The sequence below is a fragment of the Corylus avellana genome, chromosome ca10 (assembly GCF_901000735.1).
Source record: "Corylus avellana chromosome ca10, CavTom2PMs-1.0".
NCBI classification, from domain to species: Eukaryota; Viridiplantae; Streptophyta; class Magnoliopsida; order Fagales; family Betulaceae; genus Corylus; species Corylus avellana.
The window spans coordinates 12,685,389-12,695,726 of NC_081550.1; the positions used below are offsets into that span (position 1 = coordinate 12,685,389).

General features: G+C 36.7%; 1 protein-coding gene across 2 annotated transcripts; it reads right to left on the reverse strand.

The window, feature by feature from the left end:
* Window positions 1–235: 235 nt before the first annotated feature.
* On the reverse strand, window positions 236–8,535 carry LOC132163864 (P-loop NTPase domain-containing protein LPA1 homolog 1-like). 2 transcript variants are annotated; one of them, XM_059574244.1, is made up of 8 exons: window positions 8,047–8,535; window positions 7,773–7,922; window positions 6,241–6,572; window positions 2,837–2,918; window positions 2,194–2,619; window positions 1,385–2,086; window positions 1,034–1,144; window positions 236–828 (listed from the first exon to the last, which is right to left on the reverse strand). In XM_059574244.1, the coding sequence occupies exons 2-8, from the start codon at window positions 7,917–7,919 to the stop codon at window positions 457–459; spliced, it is 2,172 nt and encodes a 723-aa protein (XP_059430227.1). In that variant the 5' UTR covers window positions 7,920–7,922; window positions 8,047–8,535; the 3' UTR covers window positions 236–456. The 2 variants fall into 2 exon arrangements, with proteins under 2 accessions (XP_059430227.1, XP_059430228.1); XM_059574245.1 differs by having other exon boundaries at window positions 8,303–8,533.
* Window positions 8,536–10,338: the final 1,803 nt, after the last annotated feature.

Below are 10,338 nucleotides of genomic sequence, written 5' to 3' on the forward strand. Positions count from 1 at the left end.
AGGGTAATTTCGTCTTTTTGATAGTTTGGAGGGAATATTGTCACAATTGAAAGTTTGAAAAAGACATTGTCAATTGAGTGGTAGTTTGAGGGAGTTATGTAGACTTCCTCCAAAACAAAAATTACAGTCTGAACAATGCTCCCACCAATAGCCACGTCCGCCAGCCTCATTATCATGTTTTTGGCTTTCTTGTCTTTTTATTATTATTATTTAACCTTAGAGAAAGAAATCCATGTATTAAACGGAGTTATATATACAGATTGCCTGAACTGCTTTAAACAATGCACATTGAGGAGCATTCGAGTCTTTCAACCGCACCAAGCTATACTATACACATCTGAGCGAGAGTGGTGAATTCCCTAGGTACTCACTCTTGTAAGTTGAAGCTAGAATAGCAAAAAGAAAAACCGCAAAGCAAAAGCACTAAAACCCGAGACAAAATTTTTCCGCTTTCCGCTACCCCTGAGGTGCGCCAGAGAGAATTGGGCCGCCCATAAACGACCCATGCTTTCTGAAGGCTGGAATGCTGAGGGATCGTTTTCTCATTTTGACATTTCCAGAAGGCATTTTCCTCTCATTCTTCCCCATGAGCAAGGAGTAAGTGCACAGCTCCGACAAAGGCTCGCTTTTAGTTCTAAGGAAGAGCTCTAGGTTTTGGCGATATTTATCCCCTTGCATGCCCATTGATTGCTCGCTAGAAACGGGCACAACCTTATCTTTGGCCTCCTCATCATCATCTGACCAATACCCATTCTCCTGCACGTCCTGCATTGCTAGATCATCATACTCTTCATCCGATTTCGTAGACTCCTCGTCAACTGAACCAATCTGTGTAGCATAAAAAATATAAATTAATGCATAATTAACAAGGTTTCAAACATTTATACTCTAATTGCCAGAGATACATATATAGTCAGATCATATGCTACATATAACTTTCGTGTTGTGGGAGTTCTCAGTATGATTCCAGTTATTCCCTTTCAACTTTCAATGTAAGCCGGTGATTTATTTAATATACATACGAAATCCATACCTCTTCAAGGACCTCTTTGTCATCATCATCACTTAGATCATCATCACTACCTGCCTCGTGTGGATCATCAATCTCTTCATCACTGCCATGCACTGAGAGTTCCTCCTTGAGCTGAACAAAAAGCAAACAATTAAAAACCCAAGCAGATAGCGGTCCATCTATCTAAAACTGCTAAATGTTATCTTATAGCCAATACAGTTTACCCATATCACAAAATTCAACAATGGCTCAACTACAAGCTTGGTTCTTCAATTTACATTCGTTTTGTGTAACTGGTCATACTCCCAGACAGAGGGACCGAACCATAATCAAGTTTCCTAAAAATATAAAAACATTGGTGTTCGAGAATACCTCTTTGGAAGGGCCATCAGATATTCTCGGTGAGCTGCAAAAGGAAGAAAAGTATCTACTACCAGTATCAGTCCCGTCAGCCCTTGACTCATCAACGCTTCCAGCACGACTAGTGCCACCATCACTGGGCCAGGCACTGATCCCATAGAGACCAAACTGAAGATTAACCGGCTCAGCCTTTCCAATCGGAGTCCCATGGCCCAAAATTGGCTTCCCGTTACTATCAACTGAATCAACAGGCCAAGCCTTTGCTACAGATCCATCAGTATTAACAAGAGCCATGAGATGCCTGAAGGAACCTTTCCTCTGAAGCAGTTGAAACATCCCCTTGGAGCTCAATGAATTGGCGGCACATTGGTTCCTGTACTCCTCATCAATCACAGTAACAGTATTTGTGGTAGGATCATAAAGCTGCTCCCCAGCCTCACGCCTCCGAAGGCAGCTGAAGACAGTAGCATGGATGGCTGCTACACTCCTGTCAACATTGGTATTGTTTATTTTGGGGACAAGATGCTTGTCAGCCCGCTTACAGAGGTATTCTTGGATTGTTCTGATATTTCGAATATACTTTACATATTTATTTTTTGCTGGGTCCAGTGTCATATACTTGGCACGGACTGCAAATCGCTCCAAGTGTTTGTCCTCATTAGTGATATATATCATGAACGGTATGATAGAAGGATGTTTCTTCATAAGCCCCATCTGCAGATCAGGATCAAAGTTTGTTTATTTAGGAAAAATAAATGTAGATAAAACTTTTGTATCAAGGGAAGACAGCTTGTGAAAAAATAATGGAAGAATTTACGTACCACAAAATTAAGGCTCAAGTGAACACCTTCAACAACTACCGACTCTTTTCGCTCTTCCCATGCAGTGATCAGCCGATCAAGACTGTCAATTACCATCTCACTTTGTGCTTTAAATCCTTCAATGGCCATCTGCTTTGGACTGATCAATTCAGTTGTACTGGAACCCACCTCAGATGACCGAGTATCAGATCTCCCAGCGGTTGAACCATCAGATAGTTCATCCTTAGGATGTGAGCGTGAAATGCCTGCCAATTTTTTTGCTTTCCTTTTGGCCTTTGCTTCTGCAACAGCCACCGGATCCAAGAACTCCCCCGCATGGTAGGTTGAAGCCCAGAGTAGAGGGTTTTGCTTCTCATCTACAAAACTCCTCATCATATGCCGAATAGAATCAGTTGATATAACTGTTGTAATTCCCAATCTGCTACCCTGAGAGACAAAATGGATAATGCTCAGATTTTTGAATCATGGAAATGTTGAGAAACAAAGCACCTATGCATGAAAATCAAATTTGCACATCTTTTCTTACAAACTTAAAAGTAATATGCCATCCTAAAAAATAAAATAAAAAACAAATGACACCATAAGTGGATACACTATAAACCATAATTGCGACAACTAAAAGTAGTGTACTCAGCACACATACCAGCAATGCTGACAAAGTAGACTTGCCACAGCCACTAGTGCCACACAACAGTACAGTTACAGATTCCTTCCTTTCTCGGATTCTGCAAAGAGAAAATATTATCATATAAATTATATAATGATATAAATCAGGCATAGCACATTGCAAGGAAAAAGAAAAAAAAAATATATATATATATATATATATATATATATATATTCCCTGTTAACTTGTTCATTAAAAATGGGTAAGCCTTCTTCATCACACTTTACTGCTGACCTGATATGGTTTCTTCTTATCTCAGTGAGATAATTATCCCACCAATTTCTAAGAGTACCAGAAAATCCAGTAGCAAGTAAATCCACAATATCAGCTTGGCTTTTATTGTGGTTAGTAAGATAGGCATTGGCAACCATGGACATATGATTCATCTTATTAAGCAGTTCTTGCTCAGATAAACCATCAATATTCCATTCATACAATTTATCAACCGAGACAGAAAATTGAGATTGGATAAATCTTTCTTCAAATTGTAAATCAGGAGGAGTTGGTTTTGGATAAAAATTTTTAGCCAAATTGAAAGATCTGGATCCGTCAAAGATCCTTTGGAGTTTTGGCTCCATGTCAATCTTACCAAAGTTTTGTTCAAGTATTTTAATATCAGAATCAGTAGTATCATGAGAAATCTCAGAATCAGAAGAAGAAGCTTTTTCAATAGCAAAATTCTGTCCAGAAGAACTGGCACGAGCAGTAGTCAACTCAGAAAGTAATTGGTTTACTTTCTCAAGGTTCATTTGAGAAGTAGTTTTCAAACCAGAAGATTTCTTTAAATCAAGAAGAGAAATCAGAGGTTTTTCAATCTTAGAAGGGGTAGAAACAATTTTTGACTCAGTAGAGGGAGAGAGAATCTTCTCTTCAATACGATCTAATTGTTGTCCTATAATATGAAGAGATTGAGAAACAAAATTACTTTGTTCGATTATTTTCCTATTGTTATCAATAGGATCCTTATCCGGAGTTTTGAAAGGGGAACATTTAAGTTGTATATATATATATATATTCCTTGAAAGGAAACTAATCTCCATACAGCCTGTATTAAGGACCTTGTCCTGAGATAAAGCTACAATACGATAACAAGACTATGGGTGTGGTTTCATTCCTATTGGAGCCAAAGTTTCAGCTTGAGAGAAAGCCAAGACTTTCTTTTCCAAAGTGTATTAGCTCAAAGTATTATCAATTAAAGTTGAGAGCACAGGCACCAGAATGAGAGAAGTGGGAGGGGTAACCTTATCCAAAAAATCAGACTGAAAAAGTTTGGAAATGGTGCAAAAAATATGACAAGAATCATAATGCACTTCCCCAAACTTCCCTAGGAATTTCTTCACACTTATTATATGAGCATTGCAAACAGTTTTCAGGAGCTAGTTTTTTCAGCCTAAGCTAAATTTCCAAGTGACTTGATTCAGAGCATCCTACTGTACTAATTTCTTTCCATCCAAATAAAATCCATAACTCCAATCCGCAGCTTTTAACTTCTAATTAAACCGAAACGACATCTCATAATTGACCAAAAAACGCATTATAATCAAAATAAGCCACCATCCAGTGCACATAACAACTAAGCCCAAAACACCCAACTATTTGAAGAGAAACATGTCTGAAGCATAAGCAGTCAATGGGATTCATTGAAAAAAAAAAAAGCATTAGCAGTCAATGGGACAAGACCAGCAATAAAAACACAACTAGAGCTAAGATCAAGATGACAATGGCACTTGTTGTACATAAGGGTTAAATTGGAAAGGAGTAACAAGTGTTTTAAAAGGCTTTATTAACTAAGGTATGTATTGCATTTATACGTGTAGCCATGATACCGTGCAACTGAGAAATTGCCTTGATGATTCATTATTCCACTCCAATTTTTTTGAGGCTAAGATCATATTGACTCCTTTTTTCAGGAGTCATTAGCAAATCTGCTCACACATCAAGGGAAAAAGAAAGGAGGATGCTGAAGCTAAGTATTGAATTTATAGGTGTAGCCATGATATCGTGCAGCTGAGACCATGCCATGGTGATTCCTTATTCCACTACAATTTTTGGGAGGCTAAGATCATATTGACTACTTTTTTCAGTATTCATTGGTAAATCTACCCACACATAAAGGGAAAGAGTATGGAGGATGCTGAAGGTGGCAGCCCAAAAGAAAACTTAAGTGATATTCTCTCCATCAGCCACCAAGCAGTAATTGTGATCATAACAAGAAAATGGAGACAAACGTGGTTTGGAAAAAACCCAAGTTCCATAAAAAATCTTTGTGGGAGAAAATCATCACTTTTAAAGCTCAATCAGAAGGTCAGCAACAAATTACTCATTTGATGGGCATGTCTCATGAAAAAGTGCCTCTCACTAGCGCATCTATGGTTGTGGCAAGATCAGTGCTAGTTTCATATCAACTGGATTTATAACACATATTCATTTATAAGTTAGAAGAACAGAGCTTATGGTCATGGTCTAAATTCCAAAGACTACCGTTGTTTTCCCTTGAGACAGACCAAAGGTGCCACAGAAAAGAAATATACATCAAAAGTTCTTATGGTTGTTTCAACTGAAACATTGATTGTCACGGTAAGATTACTATCTCTATCAGTCCTGTGGCCCAAAAATTGCAAATTATTGCTCAAAGTAAGAAGATTAGCATGATGAGCAAAATTGAATATACTTATATAACCTAGGTCAAGAATCATTTAAGTTTTTAGTAAAAACTAAACTCCAATATATATATACAAACAGAAAATCTGAGCTGGCAAGATATCAAATCCATTCTGCTACTCGGAGATAAAAAAAATAATAATAATAATAATTAAAAAAAAAAAGACACAACCAGGGAAAGTACATAACGACATGAATATTTTGCATTTTTTTTATTAGAATTCACACTTCACAAAGATGAAAAACATCCATTCTGGGCACATCTAAATAGGCTAAGAAAACATTAGATCATAACCTAAAATTATTTACAAAAAAAAAAAATCATAGGTCTATCCAGGCCAACTATAACTATGTCCAGGATTCAACAAGAACTTAATCTCCAGCAATAGCCCATGATATGCAATGGCAAGTCCATAACACAAGCAACGTCAAAGACAAAAATATATGCATATTGCCATAATTATGCTCAATGCTCATATTGCATGTTGCATATATATATATATATGAAGAAACACTTAATATTGCCACAATTATGCTCAATGCTCATATTGCATGTTGCATACATATGAAAAACACAGATTACACCAAACAATCTACACTCATGGAAGCCATCAAAATAGAATTCCTGCAGAGGATATGCAGATTCCATGACTTTCAGCATTTTCTAAGGTGAGTATAGACTGAAATATATTCCCAAAAGATGTAAGATTTTAATGTACCTGCACGCCAAAACCAAATCCTGCCTCTGGTTGGGACCCACATACTTATATTCAGCCAGGGCATCACAAACAACGTCTAGGAAAGTTTTTCTTCTTACAAGCATAGTTGTCCTTCGTTTGTACAATTCAAATGGTACGCTCTTACTTCTATCCTCTTTCACTGCAGCCATAGGGTTGCCTGCCTCTGTTTTACCTGAGCAACCACTGGTAGGACAACCATCTACCTTCTCAAGACCTACTGAAGCATCCAATCTTGATGTTCCCATTACTTCTGGAGACAAAGCATCACTTGGGTTTTCACTTCTGATCAATACAAAAACTCGTTGGCTTATCTGATTAGAGGAAAATACATTCAGAAAAAGAGCTAAATTATTTAGTAAAAGCATGGGAATCAATCATGTGAACTCACTAATCACCAAAAAAAAAGGTACTAGTTTAATGTGGCAGAAACTCGCTCAAATTGCCATCATGCATGAATAAAATATTAGGCAATATGACTCCAAACTAGAGGACCAATACTTTTAAACTGAGTGGTTACTAAAATAAACCCTTTCCATGCAATATTGATTTTCCCATTGGAATGGAACCTAGAAACAAAGCTTTGGGTGCTGAATTACATGAATACATCAACCTGATCTGCCTATACAACGCTTTAAAATTCAAGTACAGAGATCCAAATCCGGGAGGAGAAATCAACTACAGAGAAAAAAAAAAAAAGTAGTTCTAAAAGAAAACTTCAGATATGATAGGAATTTTTATAGGTATAAATTCAGTAAGACTAAAGATACTGACAGCCTAGACAGAGCACTAAATGTTTTTTCATTAGCTAATAGCACGGTAAAACATTCAATCATGGTTCAGCCAAATAAATTCATAACAACGCTTATAAAAATTGGATCACAATTTTTTTTTTTTTATGAATAAGAATTGGATCACTTATGCTTTAGATTATTAAGAAGACTGATAATTTGCATTAGTGAAAAAAAATAGGAGGCAGCACCAATGACTATTCATGTTACCACAATAGTCGATGGCTGCATCAACGAAATGAATCGAGTCAAAGACGGTACAAGGACAACATGAAGGCCATAAACATGGCTTTTTACCTATAAAACAAACATCAGGAAAAACAAAAAAAAAAGGACCAAATCTTCAAGAATAGCATTATGCAATCCTAAGTTGGCACGACAAACAATAGAACCATTTTGGCCAGATGTTCAGCAAAACCAATTGTAGGGTTGAAGACTTTGGGAAATGAGATTCAGAAATTTCACAGAACACAAAACGTACAACCCAGATCCACAACCGTAAATCAACTTCCAAATCATATAAAAGCACACCCCTACTCCTTAATTTATTGAACTCCAACTATCCAAACGAAAAAGCGACCCAAAATTAACCAAAAAATCCTTAACAAAAAAACAAAAATCAAAAGTTCTCCAACGTCCAAAAAAAAAAAAAAAAAAGGAATTAAAATTGAATTACAAAGAAGGAAATCGTAGATAATTATGAAACCGTAAATCATGTGGTACCTTAAACGCATGTCGCGCTTTACATCCCATGAGCTGCAGAGTGCTCTGCAGAACCGGACGCGTGTACCTAAAGGACTCTTTACCTTTCTCTCTCTTGTCTTCTTCATCCTCCACCACTATGTACAGAACTTTCGCCACCTCCGCCATTGTCTACGCAAACAAATTCAAATTCAAATTCAAATTCAATCACACAAACCAAACCCAAACAAAGCTCTCAAGCACGCCAATAAATTTTAATTTTTTTAGTGAAACAACAAAAAAGAAGAGATCATACATAAAATATTCACAGAAAGTAATTGAGAAAAAGGTTTGGTGATGACATTTCAATGATAGGGGCTATTAAGGCACGTTTAAAACATGAATCCAGGAAAGATCACAGAATTGGCCGAGAAAGAGAAAGAAAATAAGAGAAGATTGAGAGGCAGAGGAAGTATGAGGAGAGGGAGAGAATTCGGCGGCAATGCGGATGAAACCGGAGAACAATGAGAGAAGGTAGAAACGGAGTTTGAAGCAAGGCGAGGAGATCGAACCTGAGAATAGGAATCGAAGAAATTTGGACGCTCGGATGGGAAGGAAAAGGAACAAAAGGGGGGCTAGGGTTTAGTAGGCGCTACGATCCGCCATTTGAAGCGCTTGGCGTCGCAACACGACCTCGGCATTCTCTGTCACCTGGTCTCCACGCATCGCACCGAGCGACCCTCCACGAGTCTCTCTCCTTTTCTTTTTCTCTTTTGGCACCTTCTTTCTCTTTCTCTCTCTCTCTCTTCTTTCTCTTTCTCTCTCTCTCTCAAGACAAGTATTCAAATTACGGATTTGGCCTTCGTTCGGTGCCTGAATTTCAATCCCGGCCACGGTGGGTGGGTCCGACTCTGGACACGGCAACCGATGAGTAGGCGAGTTGTAATATTGATGCAGTTGCGGGGGTGATTGTGTTTGTGTTGACCATGTTTAGTCATGCAAGAAGGGGATCGGGTTCTTCTTCGTATTTAAGGAGGGAAAGCGGATTAAAGGACTGGACCAATTGAATTTCTAGGTTTTTTGGTTAACTAATTTTGTTGGAAAGAGACATTTTAGCCAACTGTCCAATTAATTATCAACGCACATGGTAACTTGGTAAGATACCATGGATCATAATAAAGGCTTAGGCTAAATTATATATATATATATATATATTTTAAAATGGATCCACACTATTGACATCGTTTTCATTTTTCATGAGATGTGGTTTCTAACCGATTGAGCTATCCCTTAAAAATAATTCGTCTCTATTTTGAGAGTTGGAGTCAATTTGTTCATTCTTTCTAAATTAGTCATTAAGTTGGAATGAAAAACAAATGAAATAACTAAATTGGTCTTTTATAGTCAAAACAAATGTAAAATGATTGTCCTAGCTTAAGGGCAATTTAGTTGTTTTACATGATTCTCGGTCTAGCTTAACAGTTAGTGTGAATGGAGGGACAAATTGACAGTAAAACGTATTAATAGGGTCTGAGTTATATTGACTTAATTTAAAAGAAGATAAATAACACGTAAATGATAGTTTAGGGACGAAAAATATAAATTATCTGTTGGAACAATTTTCCGTCTAACCATTTCTGGTATGATGTGAATAACACGTTCTTCAAGGTGTTCTTCGCATTCCCACGATAGCTGCAAAATTACAATAATGTCAAATCAAAAGTTATGCATGCATCTATGCTAGAAAAACTCTGATCCCTAAATTTAGGAGTGAAAGGGGAGTTAGTAAAAACTAACCGTCTATGTTGTTAATCCCCTAGACAGTTAACTAGCGATTGAGTCTTGCTATTTGGATGCTAAAAATCAGACAAGTGTTTGCCAAAGTCTAATGTGGCTTTATTAAAAAAAAATAATAATAAAATAAAAATCATAGAAATCTCTCTCTCTTCCCCTATTTCGTATTTTTTTGTTAGTTAAATTTTTATTTTAATATTTAGTTTCTAATGCCTCAAAACTTGTTTTTAAATTCAAAACTAAAACCTAAGGGTGGAAATTTAACCCTTTAAGGATGGTATCACACAAAAGGGATTCAATCATCCTAAATTTAGTGCTAATGTCTCAAATTTTGTGCTAATATTTCAAATTTGTATTCCCTTTTAATGTTTATCTTCTTTAATTAAAATTTAAAAAAATAAAAATAAAAAAAACATTGTAAATGTCTGACGCTTGGCTGCCTCATGGCAGCCGTAAATCTCTACTCCTAGCGATTAGCAATTAATAACTTAATAACCACTAACCACTTTTTAAATAAAAAATTAAAAAAAAAATAAAAAGTTAAATATTGGGGAAACTTTAGTAAGCGCCCCTGAACTTCCAACCAATTTGACAAGCACCTCCTGAATTACCAAAACTCTCACTTAGGCCATCTGAACTTTGATTTACTCTCACTTTGGACCCTTCTATTAGTTTTTAACGTTAAAGTTAAACAGTTTGACTTTTTATGCATATTTTACTCTCAACCAAAACTATGTTATTTTGAACTCCAAAACTACACCGTTTTGGGCTTCAAAACTATATCACCACCCAACCCAAAACGACGTCGTTTTGA

Bases quoted from the DNA above. Each gene is read 5' to 3' on its own strand.
- LOC132163864 (XM_059574244.1), bottom strand. From the start codon at position 7,919: ATGGCGGAGGTGGCGAAAGTTCTGTACATAGTGGTGGAGGATGAAGAA. The intron at 2,620-2,836 runs GTATGTGTGCTG...TTTGTCTCTCAG, and splicing joins CTACTTTGTCAGCATTGCTG to GGTAGCAGATTGGGAATTAC. The intron at 829-1,033 runs GTATGGATTTCG...TATGCTACACAG, and splicing joins ACAAAGAGGTCCTTGAAGAG to ATTGGTTCAGTTGACGAGGA.